General features: G+C 43.2%; 1 protein-coding gene across 3 annotated transcripts in view; it reads right to left on the reverse strand.

Moving 5' to 3' along the window:
* The window catches only part of dok7a (docking protein 7a), a 36,967-nt gene extending 17,670 nt beyond the window's left edge, over positions 1-19,297 (reverse strand). For all 3 annotated transcript variants that reach the window (XM_086197310.1, XM_086197311.1, XM_086197309.1), the window contains exons 1-7: positions 19,123-19,297; positions 18,966-19,011; positions 17,197-17,427; positions 14,281-14,481; positions 7,128-7,247; positions 2,291-2,389; positions 1,238-2,001 (exon numbers count right to left, since the gene is read on the reverse strand). In XM_086197310.1, the coding sequence (XP_086053436.1) occupies positions 1,238-2,001; positions 2,291-2,389; positions 7,128-7,247; positions 14,281-14,481; positions 17,197-17,427; positions 18,966-19,011; positions 19,123-19,176 (1,515 nt within the window). In that variant the 5' untranslated portion in view covers positions 19,177-19,297. The remainder of the gene's footprint in view (positions 1-1,237; positions 2,002-2,290; positions 2,390-7,127; positions 7,248-14,280; positions 14,482-17,196; positions 17,428-18,965; positions 19,012-19,122) is intronic.
* Positions 19,298-19,616: the final 319 nt, after the last annotated feature.

Genomic DNA, 19,616 nt, shown 5'->3' on the forward strand with positions numbered 1-19,616 from the left:
TTTTTTCCATCATCGAATTCGGCGGTCCAAACTACAGCCTTGACACTGGATATGCCTCCGTTTTAATGGTAATTTTCAAATATTGACTCATTGCTGACATTTTTGCGAGCTCCGCCCACTTATATGACGTTTCAATCCATTCTTCTTCAGTTGTTGGTGGAAGCACAGCAGCACTTCCTGTAACGGCTACGGTTTTAGAGTATAAGAAGAATTGATGTCCCGTTTGTTGTAGTCAGAGTTTTCCAGGAAGTGGCAGGGTCCCGTTTCAGGGCTATGAAATCATATTGTATCAGATTATGAGAACTAGCTTACTCGTTAGCATCCTGCCGTTTTATCAAGTATCTGAGGCGTAAGAACAAGTTTTAAGATCGAAAAGCATCACAAAACAGTCCGACCGCCCTCATATCTCACTTAAATTCTAAGTAAATTCTGAAAGGGGAAGAGTTCCCGACAAGGGCAACTCTTTGGGTATGATAACGACAATAAAACCTGAGGCTGCAAAGAATTGAAAGGTGAAGAAATCTGATTTTTTTTTTCTCATGGAGAAGTCAGGAAAGAGTTGAGAGAGCCAAAAATTCACCAAGTACTTTTAGAATTTCTCCACCGACTTTCATTGTAGAAAGAAAGAATATGTCACAAGTATAAAAAGAAGAAACTGGAAAATACATCCAACAACGTCCTGAGAGAGCTAAGCAGTTGGATATTTGGATGGTTCTACAGCTGAACTAGGAAGGAGTTGAACAAATGCAAATAGCAAATGGAAGAATAAGAAAATTTAGGGTCTCATAAATACTGTATAAGCAATTTGCATTAACTCCACTCCTACAGGCCTGTGTGGTGTTAAGTATTCACAATAAATAATACACTTCTCTGTCTGTGGCAGAGATGTCAGTCACGTTGAAACAGGTCCTTGTGGGCTGGACACAGTGACAGTGTCAGGCTCACCGGGCTGCCGAGATGCTAACTTGTCAGACAGATGGACTGTGGGACTGCTGCTTTGACACCGAATGTAGAGCGGCATCCCTGTCAGCCCGCGCGATATCGCAAAGGTCATATTGACAGCCAGATAGAGAACAGATGATGTGGTGATGATGACGCCTGCTAACAGAAGCTGCTACTGTGTAACAGTGAGGCCAATTTGGCTGGGAAAGGTGCCGTTCTTTATGTTTTACAGCACACAGAGCACATATTTGCTTACGGCCAAAGGGTAGAAGAACGAAACCGGTTGTTTGCTTACCTTCAAGCCCCCACACGCGGAACAGATGGTCACGAGGGTTTTGGATGTGACAGAGCTGCAGATATGACAGGAATCCGGATGCTGACTGTCACTAGGGGGTCCAGACGGGGGTTTCTTGCTCTCTTCTGAAGGGCACTGAGAGAGTTCACTCACTGATTGGTGCTCATTAGTTTCTAGGTGACCCTCAGAGGTTGTGGCACCTCTCTTATCCCCCTTTAAAGAAGCACTTGAAGGGGCAGGAGTGTCCGTAGCACCCTCGCCTCCGTCTGGTAACAGACTCCTGGGGGTGTCATAAAGATACCGGAGTGATGTCGGCACCTGGTATTCATGTCCTGGGACTGTAACGCAGGTACAAGGGCTCAGGTCTTGAGACAAGTGTGGAGGCAAGCTGAAAACAGACCCAAAGTCCTCAACGGGGGTAATATCCAGGCTGCCTGTGTATGAGGAGAAACTTCCAGAGTACGAGGAATGGCTGCCGGTGGCAATGCCGCTATCAGAGGAGCTCTGACGGCCGATTTCCTGCAGCTGCCGGGGGGCCTTGACTGGCGGTCGATTCGCGCCGCCCTGGTTGACGGAGAGCTTCTCCGTGCTCGGTAGAGCCACTTTAGAGGCCAAAGTATTTTCGGACATATTGGAGGACGGTTCATTCCAAATAGCCAACCTACTGCCAATGCTGCAGTCCGATTGGCTGGTGTCAGAGGTGTCCGAGGAACCGGATATACTTCGGTCGTCTCCTCCAGCAGATGGGCAGTACATGGACGAGACTGTAAGGTCAAGTTTAGACGTATTATTAGTCATTTAGGAAAACACTGCGTTCACCAGTAAAGCACATTAAAGCCTAGTTTCCATTCACCTCATAATAAGAGAAATAAATCACCAATGTGTCAAATCTACAATCTCAATTTACATCCAGGTGCAACATGATTAAAAGCCTATGTTTCATTTACACTCCTTGAGGGGGTAACAGACTGATTATAGGGGCTTTGGGATAATTAGAAAACGTTGGACGGAACATTTTGTGTCAGTTTGTGAGTCGGAGTAAAAAGGAGCTACCTGTGCTGGTCCTGTGAGAGAGCATGCTCAGGCGTTTCTCCAGCTCCTGGGTCTCATGGTTCAGCCTCTCCTCCGAATTCGCCCGACTGGTATTGGGATCTGTCACAGAGAGCATCCGCATTCGTGAAGCTGGGTGACAAGTTGAAGGAAAAACCTGAATACACAACCGATCGCCAATGGGAGATGAGGGACTGATCTCTGTGACCTTCATCTTAACACCTAGTGAGGTTTGCGGTTTCATCCCTCTCGTCGCATCAGACCAGACTTGTTTGCATCTTTGAGCTTCCACTTTTCTTGTTCTTAAGCACTTGTTTGTGTGCTGCAGGGATGACATGTTTGTGAAGTGACCATCACCATTCCCCCGCGATCAAAACGCACCAGCTCTGAACAGCAGTTAATGAGACTGGAAGGTCTACTTTAACCTACTTCGAGCCAATGAATTTCCCTTTTTACTGCTTACAAGAGTCTCACAGTACTACAAAAACAGCTTTCTGATGGATGTAATTATTTCATTTTATGGAAAAGTGTGGGGACGTCACTAAGATCCAACATTTTCTGATTTATTTAAGCTACATAATGCACCTCAAAATAATAATCACAACGGAGTGCAACTGGCCCTTGCAGACTCTATGCCACAACTCAATGAAGCTGCGCTAAAAAAACAAAAAGTAGTCCACTCATCACCTACTGTGTATGTAAATAGCCTGGAACTGGATCATGATAATAATAAAAAAAAAACAACCTCTGTAAATCAAAATAGAGAACATAAGAGTATTAAACTGTCAAGGCTACTGAGACCTGGGAACAAATGTGATGCAGCTGAGGCTTTTGTGCTGCGGTGACACGATCGCAGCTGTGAAAACACATCCAACAACTCCAGAGGAAAGCCGTAACCACGAGGGTCACACTCATTTACCGCCGCGCGCGACGTCCACGTACGATCGATATGTGTGGGGCTCACGGAACAACCCATGTGAAAAATGAACACTCGACGCCTCGGCAGAAGGGGTTTGTCACACCGTCGCGTAGCGGCGAGTCTGAGGGAAGGGTCACAGGAGGTTACACCTTGCAGTGTTTGCGCTCCACAGGAGTTTATTAATAGTTCAGCCACGTGGTTCTGTTGGTACGCGCTGCTGCTGCTGCTGCTGCTGCTGCTGCTGCTGCTGCTGCTGGAGGTACAAGTATCTAATGGAGAACCAAGGTCAACTTAACCACCTGATCGATTGGTTTTATAAACACAAAACCATTTCAGATGTCTGCAAATCACATCCCACATGTTAGCGCCTCCACAGAAATCTCCTCAGTCCTAATAAACAATATTAGATTCTTTTTCTTTTTTGCCGGTACTTTGACAACTGAGGCGGCTGATTGCTAAAATCATCTATAAAACAAGTTTTGCAGTTTTTACAAACTGTGACTTCTATTATGACTTGTGAACATAGTTTTGAAAAAATTATGTGTTTAGCGCATTGTTTCCTCATCCTAAATGACAGAGGATGAGCGAAGGTGAGGAGACTTGAGCTGGGAAACTGGGCAAATTATCAGATGGCGAAAATATTGATAACTGCTGATATTATACAACTGTTTTTCCTCACCAAATTAACCGTCTAAGAGTTGTTTTTATTCACCAAGAACGCGGTTTCATTTTCAAGTCTGGTCAGATTTTGGGAGGTCTAACTGTGTGAAAAGGCTGCTTTATCCTACAAGTTTACTGTGACATCTTTACCATTTGGATTCAGACATGGCGAGTCGAGCCAAATATCTTCTAGTTAGCATGGATGTCACTTACGGAGTTTTGTTTTTGTCACACAACCAAACGAAAAGTGTGTTTGGGGACCACATTTCCTTAACTGACAGGTGTCTCTCTCTCTCTCTCTCTCTCTCACACACACACACACACACACACACACACACACACACACACAGAGCTTTTTATTTTGGTTGCTCGCTCATCCCACCTAATCTTCACTTAGCCTTCTCCTCTTTGACCGAATTAACTGTGACGCTTCCACAAATGTCCTCGTCAGCTTGTGTTACAGGATGAAAACACTAAACAGTCCATCCAGAAAATTCTACAATTGCAAAAATGTATGCAAAACCAGCCGAACTCTGCGGATCATTTGTGGCTCGCGACCAGAATTCCCTCACTGGTGTCGCAAAAAGGTCGGTGGGTTTGCTGTAAAAAGTTTAAAAACATGTTTTTTTTGTTAAAGCTACCATTGTTTTTCAAACAAATAGCATTTTTTTCGTACCAAAATGCACATTTGGCCAGTTATCACACAACCCTCCCAAAAGCAGCATCGAAAAAAGTCTGCAAATTTTTAAGAAAAGCTGCCGCAAAACGGAGTATCTTTTTAATCGCAATATTCACAAACAAAAAAACAACCTGTTTTATTCTCAAGATTCGCTAGATTGTAATCACAGATTTGATTTTAGTTTCTGAACGTGCCTCCACTGCGTAATTTTCACTATCGATCATTTTTCAGCATTTTCCAACTTCTAAGCTCAAACATCAAGAAAAATAAAAGCCTGAAACGCCCTCGTGGTTTTGTTTAGGATGCTGAAGAAGGCAGGAGGGTGACGTGGAAACGCTTCAGCACGGAGGAGTGTCAAACCGATAAGTAATCCAGGGAAGATGACAGCGGTTAATCAAAATAGCGACGACCAGAGAGACGGGTAGATTTAGAGTGTAGGACAGACGACAAGGACTGGGAGGTTGAGTGTGAGACGCTCACCGTCTGCAGGGAGTAGGAGAGGAGAGGGAGGGGGTGTAGCGGAGGAGGAGGAGGAGGAATCCTGTGGATGATGTTACATACATACCCGGAGTGATTAGGAGGATTTGGCTGCTCTGCCTGTGGGAACTCTGACTTTGACCGCCCCCCCCCCCCCCCAACTGCTATTTATTCTACTACGTGTAACAATAACAGGAATATGACCTATAACTGCAAGATGTGTGAAAACTATGAATATCCACACATACGCATTTGTCCTGTCGCGCACGTTTTCTGATAAATAACAAGGTTGGTGGGAAGGTTCTGAAAAGCCGCTAGTGTGGAAAATGGAAGGTGTTAAAGCAGGCAGCAGGAGAGCAGATTAGGTTTGACAGCTTTAGTAATATTAGATCTAGGAGACGAGGTGGTGTTAAATCAAAAGAAGCAGGATAAATCACATCGATGAAACAATACGAGGCAGCACTTTGTGGATTAGTTTTAAACCTCCAGCCGCAAATGAATGTTTGACCACATGTGGGCAGCAGAACCAAGCTGCGATCACGTCAGAGGATAAGTTAGCGTGGTTACTTATTGGCACATCCGTCAGCTGAGTTCCTCCCCACCGCCTCCTCAGTGACATGTCTGTTCAACGATGTTCACGAGCTAATCGCTAACGTAAAACCAACGCTGAGAGGTCGCTATCCTGAGCGGCCAGTCTATCCACAGGTATTTTGACCCAGTTGATTTTGGGTGAGTGACTTGAAAGCGGCGATAGATGTTCTCCATTAAAGAAAACAAGAGACATGGTTCTACTTGCTTTATATTGTTGTTGTAGCAGGTAAAATATGCAAATCTAGCGGGCCGCACGCTCTCAGGACCTCCCGTCTGCTGGCAAAAGTCTAAACCATACATTGTTCTTCGGCATTTCTTGTTGTTTGAAATCTTCAACACGCAGTCAGATTGGCTTGTCGTTGCTTCAAAATCAACACAACCTGTGTTGAAAAATGAAAAAAAACAAAACAAAACAACCCCAAAATAAAACAACCCCACAAAAACATCAAATAGGTGCAATAACCACGGTGTCACATCAGGAACATGGCGGTGTTGCCACGGCGCGGCAGAAACTCTACCTTTTCTTGCAAATGTGAACAACGCGCCTCCTTTTCTTCTCCTGTCTAATTCAGCACCGAATTTCAAAAATATCTGTACAGCGCCGATCACCGTTCCCCCAACAGCTCTGAGCGTTCAACTGTCTGACCCAAATTGTGCTGTTTTAATCAAGTTAACAATGACGCGTTAAATAAATGAGATGAATGCTAACGTTAGACGGCTGAGCGTGCAAGTGTTCTGTATAATCACTGTTTGAGAAATGATTTGTCAATTCCCCCCAAAAATATTGTTGTTGTTTTTTTTTGGGTCATTCACAACAATTGAATGAATATTTTTGTCGTTTTACAGCAAAAAGCTGTGAAGCGACATAAAATGCTGTAGACAAGCAGACCGTGTCGAGTGTTTTACGCTTTAGCACTTTCAAGTCTGCGACCCTTTTGAATTTACGACTTTTGGATTTAAAACCTTGCCAGAAAACCCGGCTGGAACCACGACAACGATAACAATAATAACCCTGATTGCTCCTGGGCTTGTCCTTCGGTAGCTCTCCATCTATTCATAGAAGACAATTGAGTTTGTTCCTATAATCAGTGAGTACGGATGCTATCCTCGCACTGATATTTAAGGTGGCCCTAAGCTTTAGGATATTTGACTTCAAGTATAAATTGCCACAGGGGATTACCTAATTACGTTAAAAAAAAGACAGCTGTCAGTCATAATGTAGTTAAATTAAAAGCTTTTCCTGTGACTCATTCTGCCAAAAATGGCTAGATTCCAGGAACACACCTAGAGGCTGTGGTAAAGCCCTGGAAGCACAGGAGGGGAGCCACGTCGCTACAAATTATTAGCATCTATTCAAGTGTTTGCTCAGGCTGCTTAGCAACAACCACCAAAAACAAACAGAAAAAAATACAACAGCTACACACACACACACACACACACACACACACAAAAGCTCCAATTCCTCTTTTAAAATCAAATTCCTCATAAATACTTTCTGCACCTGCAATACTGACCTGGCAACACTGGCCGTAATCCAAAAGGGCCTCTGGTGGGGGAGATGCCTCGAACGATGCAGTCGAACAGAAAGCTGATCTGCTCGCTCTCAGTGGACGCAAGCAGAAAAACACCGGCCCCTGCAGAACAAGGGTTTTATTAGTTTGCAGCATAAGGAAATATATCAGTATCTTAAGCAGCAGACTCAATATGGGATGTATCAGGTAGTTACATTTTCTGATTGACATCTGCATTTTATCATGAGTTTAAAATCAGATTTTTGCAAATTAATTTTTGGTAAGCAAATAAGAATGTCATTGTTAAAACTTCAAATATTTAACATTTTCCAAACAAACTAGAATTCTGTCAGGAAATTGCGTTTTTAGAATAAGTAATCAAACGGTTTGTTTCATGCAAATTTGAACAATCAATCACAACTAAAGAGGTTTGTTTCTCTGCTGCAGGTCCAATTTACTCCTTATTGCTCCAGGTTTTTTTTTCTCCAAGTGTCATCAAAGGTGATATATTGGTGTGAAAGGTCAGAGGTCATGCTCCCCAGAGATCCCTTGACCCCCCCCCCCCCCCCCCCGACAATACCACCGGCCATCCATTACAAGGTGTCGCCAATAAAGGGTCCTTGTGTCACCCTGTCCCTGAGACCACCCATGTCAAGGGTGGCCTCGATCACATTCCCAGCACCGACCCCCGGCTGTGAACGTTGGTCAAAGGTTACACGCCGAGTTTGCTCAGATGTCTGCACCGTTGGAAATTGAAGATATATTGCCCACTTAGAGCTTTTACGGTGTATATATTCCCCGCGTTACGCTCTCCTCTAGCGCAGCAGGTATGCGAAACCGAAGCTGGCGGAGTAACAGTAAGTGACAATATCAGGTTCACCAACAGAAGCTAATGTGCGAGAAAAACCCAGAAGAAAAAGTAAAACAGAACAGGTGTCTGGGCTCGTCCTACTTTACACCACAATAAATAAGGGGGGAGGGAGAGGGAGAGAGAGAGAGAGAGAGAGAGAGAGAGAGAGAGATAGACACACACACACACACACACACACACACACACACACACACACACACACTCCTCCAACAGTTAGAAAATACAGCCTCCATGCAAAGGAATAGAACTTTTCTTCAGCAAGTGGGACGTGTAAACGCGCCTGAATGTTCACAGGCACTGGGAGCCAGAGATGGCCTTTTACATTAAAACAGGCTCATCTGGCTCCCAAACAAGGAATCATTTTAAAGCGAGTTTATTTTGGAACGACCTCTAGCTAATATAATACGTCAACAGTCACAAATACGCATGAAAACAGCTCCCAACACCGCAATACATGGTGGTAAAACTACACTTCCTAAATACACCTGGCAGCACCACGACAAATGACGATACAAAGTCAATGACGATCTTTCCATGGTGGGGACACAGAATAACTCAAAGCTTTATTTTACCTGAAAGCGTATTTTTTTTGTCATTTTCTCAAATTGTTGTCTTGAGCTCCTAAATTACTTCTTAAAGACTCCAGCACGGAGAAAGAGCTAGCCCTGTATATATTTAGCTCAAAGATTATGGCGGCTGACGGCTAACAAAAACAAAACTGCCATAAAAACATTCATTTATGAACCCTTAAGTGAATCATTCGGTATATTCCACAGTCTCTTTTTTTTTTTTAATCCAGGCATATACTCAGGATCCACCACCACCTTTGATGTGGCCTTAAAATAAACACGTCCAGTTCGTCGCTCATTCACGGTAGCACAGAGTGCAACCAGCGGCTACATTTAGCTGAGACACTGTACCAGGCTTAAAAGTACTCTTTGAGGGGGGGTTGCCCAATTCAGAGCAGTAAAATAAGCTGTAACTTTAAAAATACAATAGTAATGCAACGCTGTTACGGCAAAACTGTTTGCACAGCAAAATTATCATTTATTTAAACCACTTTACCCCCAATTTTTGATGCTAGCTGCGCCACTACATTCAAAAGCTAGCTGCTGATTAGCTTTGCCTTATTTGTTGTTTAGAGGAAGTAAGTTCATATTCAATTGTTTTATCAATGTTATTGGTTTATTAGGATGGAAAAAATCTGAAATATGCTAAAATGTAGCTTGAAATTTTTTTGGGGGGGAAAGTAAGCTCTGAGGCAAACAAGTTTTTTTTTCCTAAGAGACTTTCATGTTTTGCTCCACGTATGAACACAACTTTTGTTTTCTTAATGCAATCGTGAGAATAACAGGTAATGCTAACATGCACAAATAACCTCATTGATGACATTTGTAGCATTGTTTAGCCGCTTGTTAGCAACCACCATTTCAGAACCACCATTATATAATTTATTCTGTAGAAAAAGAAAAAAAAAAAAAAAATATATATATATATATATATATATATATATATATATATATATATATATAAATTGTTCACTAGTGCTAATCCTAACCTTATTTCAGGCTTTTAAAAGAAACTCTGATTTGAGCAGCAACGCTAACATACAGTACTTTCTAGGCCAGTTTAATCATGCTACATGCCGATTTAAAGCCCTTGATTTAACCATTTTACATGGTTTTTGAACGGAAGAATAAGGCTAGTAGAAGGACAGAGGTTTTAGCATCACATTAGCCAGTATTTGAACTAAGCATCATGCTATCATTGCTTTCTGGGATTTAGGAGTCATTCTGTGTTTAAAAAAAAAAAAAAAAATTTAAATCTGGCCATTATTTGCAAAGAAAATAACATTCCAAAAGACACCACTTAATTCTCTCCACCAAAATTTATTAGCTTGCTTTCCAAAAACAAATATATCTGTAGACATGGTGGAACCACCTCCCTTCGCTGTGGATAAACTGTGCAGGCAGATTAAATGTCACAGGAGGAATTCACACCCTCCACTTCACACGAACACTAAGATGCACCTTCGTGTTCGCGTTTGTTTCCTTTTCTCCTGCTTTTTTCAAACATGAAAGTGAAGACTGACCTTCATATTACACGAGATGCACTGTGACAGATTTAATGGGGCTAAAATAAATCACACCCCACATTCTTTAGCGTCATGTTTCTCGCCTGGTTCATCGGGTGTCCAGAAGGCTCTGATGCCGTCGCCGTGTCTTCCCGCGTCCCATGCAGGTACTGACATACACACGCCCCCTACACACACACTTCCCTAACGGTTTCATGTCTTATTCTGGGATATAAACAGGTTTTACATTATCATAGGGACACACAGCTCAGGGATACCTCTCAAAAACAAGTCCTCTAGAGTGGCGCTTAATTTTACACCCAGCGGGGGAGAGCCCACGCAGACTGAATAATTCCTCCTAAACGCACTTTTGCTGTCATAAAGCAGATGTTTTTAATCCCCCATCTATCAAACAGATGTACAAAGGACATAAAATCTTTCTTTTTTTTTTAATCAAGTCCTTGTGACTTGTAGGGAAAGAACTCCTAGAACTCCTAGAGTCCACATGCTGCAATTTAGTGAAGAAATTAAAAAAAGTAAATAAAACAACAACAACAACAACAAAAAAAGGATAGTTTAAAATAAAAACTGCCACAAAAACAAAAGCGCACACACACACACACACACACTAATAGACTAAAGGGCTGTCCGCATACTTTTGGCCATTTCATGTAGCGAACAAATCACATCCTGTAACTCTAAATAAGTTCTATTTTTATTCATCTTCTCAAGCAAGAAAAGTGTAAAAAAAAAAAATTCAATTTTCAATTTACCAGCATTAAAAAAACAAAAAAACCAACAACCAAACAGCTGCAGCACAAATACTCACGGGCCATTAGCTCAGCCATAAAAGGTTACTATTACACTCCTTTTACATGTTAAGCTGTTAAAACAAAAACCTTTTGAAAAATCCGACAATCTCTGGTGACGACATTCGCGCGTGTAAATGCTCAGCGTTCTGGCAATGATAAAACACATCTGAAAGCTTGGAGTTTCTTTTTTTGTTGTTGTTTCATAAAACTCCATTGAGCATCGTTCTCAATGTGTCCGCCTGAGGGAGGCCAGATGTACGAGCAGAGAGAGAGAGAGAGAGAGAGAAAACACACATCCAGTGACTCATAATCCTAATGTTGACACTGATGTTCTCCGCGCTGAGAGATGCCAGTTGGAAGCAGTGAAATATCCAGGATGACACAATGATCCATCAGACTACGCAGCATTATGAGACTTTAACTAACCATCCGGAACGCAACATTCCTGCGTTCTCGCTCGGTTTGACGGCGCGACTTTCATCCGTTTGTCCACGCTTGATGAATTATTCATCGGCCTGACATTACAACATGACAACCGTGTGATCAAGAGTCCTTACAGTGGAGTTATTACCGCGCGACAGGGGGTGGTTTCATCCAGACAATCAGCGACTTAAAAGAAAAGGAGCTCTGAAGGGAAAAGGCCTGTAGTCTAAACCACTGATCGGCCAAGTAGAATTACCTCAGCCGAGGATGTGATAATGGTTTTGGGGGCGTTGGTCTGTCTGTTTTTTCTTTGTCTGTCAACAGGATTACACACTAAACACGATGGAGCGGTACAGTATGGGCCAAGGGACAATCAATTACATTTTTGGGGTGATAAGTCATAGCACCACCTGGTGGCAAAAGGAAAATCTTTTTTTTTAAACTTGCATGTATTCCTCATATATACCACTTGGTGATGGGTTACTGTGAAGACTGTTTTTCCAAATTTTGAAGAGAGCCCCGGCCTTTAGACAAAACCGAATTTGAGTCCTCCAAGAGGTAAATACTGGTTTTCACTAGGGCCGACCAATATGGATTTTCTGGGGCAGATGCCGATTTTAATATTAGGGAATAAAGAACCGATAACCGATATATTGGCCTTTTAAAGAATTAACATTTTTGCATCTAAAAAACAAAAAAACAAAATACCTACTTTTGCTGGCTTAAATGTAGTTCCAAACACTTGTTGCAAAGATTTAAATTGAAGGGCAACACCCACTAACATCTCCCTAAACATTAAGTCTCTCTGACAGTGTCAACATTTACAAAGTAACACATTTATTGAAGTAGAACTCATGGTAGGGCTGTTATTGATGTGCATTACATTGCTCAGTGTATAATTAAGAGGTTGGTAAGTGTGCGTCTGTAGGTAGTAGACAGGTGGATAAACAGCGTCATCAACGTCTCTGGTAAAACACTCGGTTGTCCTCTCAACGCGTGTTCACATCCTCTTTCCTCCATGAAGTTAGAACTTCCACCAGAAACACTTTTTCCCTCCTCAACACCAAGAATTAAATAAATGCTGAATGAAATGAATGCTGCTGAAAAACATGCAGCCCTCAACGTTTTTTGCTCGGCGACGAAGCGTCATCCTAATTTGCTCTGGTCCTGTCTGGTCTGGGAGCATGCAGCTAGCCGCCTGAGGGAGCCTAGTATTACTTCGAGGTACTGTTACACTACTGTCACATCATTCATGGTGCCGTGACTGACTCTGTTAAATAGTTTAGCAAGGTAGCTAATATTTAAGCTAGGTTATCCTTGCTTTCTTCAGCTTGCTAACATTTCATAACATTTAACGCTCCATTGATATCAGTGAAGCATGAGAGACACAACGAGGAACGTCATGGGAAACTTATCAAAGTTATGTTTTTATTTCACAAGCTAGTTAGTAGAAACCTACCATTGAGGCAAACTGCTTGGGTTTAGTGCGCATGCACTGTTGACTTTTCAGTACCGTACACTACTTCACTCTCGATGGGGTTGCAGTGGAGTGTGACATGAGAGGACTCAGAGCGCCCTCTACTGGCAACACAAGGACATCCTTTCTGAGAAAAACACTGTGTTAGCAGCCTTTTATAACTGAAAATTATGTTCAACTTTCGGCCGATTAGCGGTTTTGCACCAATGGCTAAAATCGGTCGGGCTCTAGTTGCCACCACCCTCTCATTCTACGAAAAAGAGACACATTCGGGCGCGCGGTGTGGCGCGAAGGTCCAATCGTCATTGCCTGCAGCGTTAATTGGCTACTGAGCAGAAAAGTACCAGAGGCGCAAAGTTCCCAGTGGTGGGGGTATGCACCCTCTGTAGCGTTGTCTAGTTGATCATAGTATGACATTACAAAACCTCGGAGTGTTTCCCAGAATTTGAGCAACAGATTTGCCCGCTGAAGATCTGAGCGGCGGAATACCAGCTAAACTCTTCGGTACTAATAATGCGTTGATGCAGCTGAAGAAGTGGGAATGTTGCCTGGTGGAAAAGGTCAGAAAAACATCGCCCACAGACCAAACGTAATGAAGCGTGACTGTCAGTTACAGTATTAGCATTAGGAACGCGCACACACACACACACACAATAAAAGAGCCACAGAGCAAAAACAAATTCATGGAGGTAAATGGTGAGGTACCGTTCCATTGTTCATTGTAGGCCGTACACATTCGCGCAGGTGGTTACGATGTCAAAGACTGATTTCGTTTCCGACAGACAACACTCGTCATCTTTCACCACGGACGCGCCATGTCAAGTGATGTCCAGGCACCTCCTCAGAGCTGTGGACGTCGGAACTTGTCCCCTATAAATCCATACGGGACTTTTGACGTGACCTACTACACATTAAAAAAATAAAAAATTCCAGTGTCTCTCTAACTTTGCCCCAAACTAAACGTATTTCCCTTCCATAAGTCAACTATTAGGATTCATTGTTGTGGGAAGGAGCCTCTCTTTCATGAGAATTGTCCAATAAAAGCTACAGATGAATCATTTTTTGCTCTGTTCCAGACAGACAATATGGTAAACACGGCTCAGAGAGATTTAATGAGCCATTAGTCTCGATAATGTGACCCAACTGACTCATGACTGTCATGGACGCTTTGCAAAACCTTGTTTTCATACAAAACAAATGTTGTGCTTTCGTCACTGTGTTTGGCAAAATCTTTCATGTTCGTTTGTGACTCTCATCCTCTTTCCGTTTGAACGCCGAGTTCCCCTTTCAGAATTCTTTGTCAGCTGCTTCTTTTTTTGTTTTGTTTTTTTGTTTTTCTGTAGTTTTCCTTTGGTCTCCAACAGATACAACGTCGTTTTTTTTTCATTCTATTAATAAATCATAGTGATGCAGAGACGAAGCAAGAACACAAATCTTAAGTGCAGATTATTCTGAATTGAAGAACGTCCAAAGTGTGGTATATTTAAGTTTATACTTACAGTAACCACACCGTGTTCCCCCCTCGAACACGAATCCGTTTGGTACAGGTCCATATCTGCGCAGGTCAGGAAGGTTCCAGTGGCCAATAATAACGGGGGGGATGTCCCGGGCGAGAGCCAATAGGTTGTTACACAAGTGAAGAGTGGCGGGTCCGCTCTCTAACTTGGTCCCTGGTAAAACGCCAACACTGAACCTGTGGACTGAGACAAAGAGACCAGGGGTACGTGGTTCTGTTCTGTTCAAACTTTGCAAATATGTAACTTCATGGTATCCCCCCCCCCCCCCAACAATCTTGAACTTAAGCTGCAATCCGTTATTTCCGTTACTGAACAACTCATTTACTATTTTCGTCACACTTCTTTTTTACTCCACATTTTATTCAGAGGAACATTGAGATAAAGGGAAAACACTGAGATTTGAGAGGACAGCCTACATTACAAAGCTCGGCGTAACATGGCAGTCGGCGGGGCTTCGGCTGAGCGCTCTCTGCATTTTGATGCCGTTTAATCAAAAACTGAAAATCCTGACACAATGACGGCAAGACAAGCTGACGGAAGACAATTTTCTTCATGTTTCAATGGTGGGACGGAGAGGGAGTTGTTTGAGTTTTTTAAAGGATAAGTATAAAGGATTAGATAATCTGCAAAAATGGGTGCAAGTATTAAAAAAACATTTAGAGTCTCAATTATGTGAATGCGTTACGCCGCACTCACATAATAAAAAGGCTGGAAAACAGCTGCACACACAGGGTAAGAACTGCCAGCCGAGCTCTGAATGCAAACAGCTCCGATTATAAGCCCACAGCAATCAATCACCAATCAGTGTTTATTGGTCTATATGAATCAGAGTCTTGTTATTAACAGGCAATCAAAAGGGAGAACTGGAAGTCAAATTGAAGCTGAAGAATGAAAAAACAAGCGCCGCGACACAGAGCTGCCAGGCAATTTCCTGATCTTGAAACTTGCTCCGCTCGTCTTGAGCGGTATTTTGGCGCACAGGTGGGAGGAGAGGCACAAACAAGTGGGAGGTTCATTCAAAATGAAGCAGCGTTCTATTTTAGTTCGAATTTTGTGCTTTGCTGTAGATGGAATTCTCAAAACCCCGTCTGCCCCCCACCCCAGCCCCCACCCCCCATACTCATACAAATTCCTGACACATTGGCAGGTCTGGCACATTCCTGACCTGCAAGCACCTGCAGACTACATGCATGAATGGGAATAGAAATAAATACAAACTGAACCTAAGTATTTCTAACAAAACTATAAACCCCCTGCACGGACTTCACTCGCACCTGAACTCACTTACAGACACCCTGACAGCTCTTGCTTCTGTCTGAGTGTGTGTGAAGTCAATCGGCAGGTGTCTCAAACCTGGCCAGGTGACAGCAGGCGACGACGAAGAAATGTCAGCCAGCTGCATCCCATCATCACTCAGGTTATGAAAAATTGATACGGTGTCACACAGGACAACAAAAGCTCTGCACATGGTGGCTGTCAGCCCACTGCTGGGAGGTGACATTTTTGCTGGCTCAAACACACTCCACTCACTGGCATTAAGCCTTAGACCCCCCCACCCCACACACACACACACACACACACATTTACATCCAGCCTTCCACACACAAAAGAGTGGATGGCGATCGGGTTCTGTAACCCTGTCATTAACATTCAACTGGACGCCAGCCACCAGCTGAGCAAGTTGACGCTATAAGTAGCTCCTTTTAGTTTCTTGCTTACATAACTTTTATAAATACACATGTAGTACAGAGGGTATACCAGAATCTGAACGTGGTCATTTAGCATCATTCACGCATGAATGCAAATGGACGCCAACATACTGCATCTAGAAATATCTCTGATTGCTTAGATCAAAGCGGATAGAAACGAGACTGAAGAGAGATTAAAGAGATTTGAAATAAAGGGCTTCAAATGACCGGTTGTTCATTGGCACACATCTTTAGGCTCCCTGCAGAAGTAGTATTTCACTGAGTAGCTAAAAAAAAACAGTCGTAATAGAAATATCACAACTTTGTTCTGCTTTAATTTCATCACAGATATAATAACCAAAATTACCCCAGATAATCTTCCGTAACTTCAGCAGGACACCCCGATAAAAATGCCCCTCTCTCATCCCGGCCAGTCTATTTTACCATGCTGCTAAATTTAAACCGGCAATACAGCACTGAATTTTAATGAATCTGAAATGTGTGCCCTCTTTAACTCCGAGTTTGTGCCAAATTTGAAGAAATCCCAAGGCTTTCTTGAGATATTGCGTTCATATGACGACAAAAATCTTTCCAGTTTATCCTCTCACGGTGTCCTTGTGGCCGTTTGTGCCAAATCTGAATGAAGTCCAACTTGGCACTCTTTATATATTAAGTGACATCAACCTTGACCTTTGACCACAACATCATTTTGTGTTCATCCTTGAGTCCAAATGGAGAGATACGCCAAATGTGAAGGAGTCCTGTAAAGGCCAACCTGAGGTGCCGCATTCACTGGAACGCCCATCAGTGGTGAAACTGCTTATTGAGAATACTGCAGCAAGGCTTTTATTTTGTAAAGACACACCTGTGTTGTAAGGACTCATAAATCGAGTTTTGGATAATTTATGAACAACTTTTCTCCCGATTAAGTCAATCAGCAGCCTTCGAACCAGGCACCGCTGCAACTGAGAGCCTTCCCTTAGTTTTTATCGACTTGTGAATTTGCTCTAGAAAGGTCCACACACTCGCTTTAGCAAACTACCAGAGACGTTCACTGCAAAAAAAACAAAAACGGCAAGCCACCAGAGTGATGGATGACTTCTCCACTGGTTGACAACTGATTTGAACTGTCAAGTCAAATGTGGTGCTAGTTTCTCTTTTTCCAGCAAGAAAACAAAACCAAAACAGCAGTGCTGACGGGTCTCCTCACCTTCCCCGAGGCTGTACCGTAGGCGGACCTCCCACGCCTGCAGGGCCTCCTTACTGTCAAAGCCCAGTAGAGCAGCCTGATTCAAGCAGAGGACGGCCAAAGTGAAAGCCACGCCCTCGTACCACTGTCCAGTTTCTAGACCGCAAATATCCTCCAAGATTATGCTGGCCCTCTCCTTGTTGCCCTGGGCTTTGTTGGACTTGTCTTTAAAAATCAGCAGCACAAGGCAGTCTGGAGGAGAAACAGGAGAAGAGTCGGGATTAAAGAAACACGGAGGCTTCATAATTCACAAGCTGACATGACACTTTTGTATTTGCAGACATCTCCTAAGCTAATCAGCTGCATTTTTACACAAAGTAGCTGCTCTAGTGTCCTCTAGGTTTCTGGCACAAGAAACACTTGTGTGTGTGTGTGTGTGTGTGTGTGTGTGTGTGTGTGTGCGCACGCTGTTCGCCTTCACACACACACACACACACACACACACACACATTTCTTAACCCGTAACTAAGGCATGAGCACCAACAGCTGTGATAACAGTGACATCAAAGATCTGAAGAGGAGCAGAACACCAGCTCAGTCCGAGCAGGAGAGATCCTGAGACACGTTTCTGCGCCGCACTGAAACGCAATCTAGATCACTTTAAAGCGCTCGGTTATTCATAAAACACAAGAATGTCACAAGTATTTGATGAATGCAACCTGAAAAAAAACAACACAGGCCAGGCAGAAGCCTGCTCAGAAATAAGTCAACAATAATTTGCAAGAGAAATTTGCAGGATTCGACGCTGCGGCAAAAATTAATAAACAAATGAATGAAAATGGAAGAACTTTTGTGGGGAAGGTACACTTCCTTTTTAACATCTTAAGACGGAATCAAAGCAGAAAACTGTCAAAATCAAACTCCCCGACCCCCTACAGACACTCAGGTTGATGATGTAACAAGCTGGTCAAGACAAAACTGGCCCTGCTAACACAAGGATACAGCAAGTTGGGCTGAGAATCTCACATCCAGCCTGAAAGCACTTGAATTGCTATTTCATCCTTGATTTGTTCTCACACACACACACACACATTTATACACACAAACTACAACCACTCAACACATCTGGCGCTAGTGCACTTGCCACAGTTCCAAATCAAGTAAAGCCGCAAGTGCCGAATACTTTCATCCTCCATTAATGTCTCGATTTTCACAACTGTTCAATAATTAATTTTAATTTCCCAAACTTATTTTTTTCTATAAAACAGTGCAAAAAAAAACAAACTCGCCAGTGGAAAACTACTTAATTACAAAATCTGGAACAAATTTGACATTTTCGCTCGGGGGGGGGGGGGGGGCGATTATTTGAAAATTCTCTGATTTGATCGATGAATCGTTGCAGCTTTGAATTCGATTACAAGTCAAGCAGAATAACCTGAAATCTTTTTTTTTTTTACATTTTGGCCCTGTTTGTTGCTGTTAACCTCGAGGACAAATTTGCAGTTTAAAATTTACTTCTTTTTTTTTAACCTTCTGAAAGTCAAAAAACGCAACTTTGCGCATGTCACCTACGCCTCATTTTCACACCGTTTTGTCACGTTTGAAAGTGAGACACACAACACTGTATCACTCTTTACATTACAGCTGAACCCGGATAGTTAACCAGGCCTCTTTCAGAACCCGAGGGTAAACACACGCAAAAAAGCGCTGTTTTCTTCTACTGTGGCGCAATTGAACGTCGCAAAATCTCCTACACTCGCTGCGGTTTTCCCGGTAACTGCGAGTTTTACCTGCAACAGGCGACGGCTTGCGGAGAACGAGCCACCTTGTTTTCCACTGTTGGAAGGAGAGAGAGAAAACACACACACACACACACAAAACTCGAGTGAGCACAGGGGGGAAAGTAGTTCTGTCACATCCGTCAGCAATTAAAGTTCAACTATAGACCTTTTTTCCATCTCGGAGTCTGGCGTATCCCTCCACGACAACAGAATCCGTCATCTTCAGTCATGGTTCCTGACAGCTGCACCGTCGCTGCCTGACTGACTGAGGGGTCACTTTCAAAATAGATACCCTCCCTGCCTGCCTGCCTGCCTGCCTGCCTGCTCGCTGGAGGGGCGCAAACTTGCCCCCCAGCATGAACATGGAAAATGGCATGACCAGCATGTGTGTGTGTGTGTGTGTGTGTGTGTGTGTGTGTGTGTGAGAGTGTGAGTGAGTACACACTCCGGCCGTGCTGCTGCCACCTGGGCGGCTTTACACCACCTGCTGCCCTCAGGAGAAACTTCCCTCCAGACGCCATGTCATTAAAAGTTTGAAACATTCCGTCTTTTTAACAACCTGCTGTTCAGTCAAAAAAAAAAGTGACATAAAACTAAATGTATCCGGTTGTTGTGTATCAGGAGGCTCGCACGTAGCGGGGGAGGGGGGTGGGGGGGGGG

The sequence above is a fragment of the Aulostomus chinensis genome, chromosome 24 (genome assembly GCF_037954235.1).
Source record: "Aulostomus chinensis isolate RoL2024-O1b breed Wild chromosome 24, RoL_Achi_v1.0, whole genome shotgun sequence".
In the NCBI taxonomy this organism is placed as follows: Eukaryota; Metazoa; Chordata; class Actinopteri; order Syngnathiformes; family Aulostomidae; genus Aulostomus; species Aulostomus chinensis.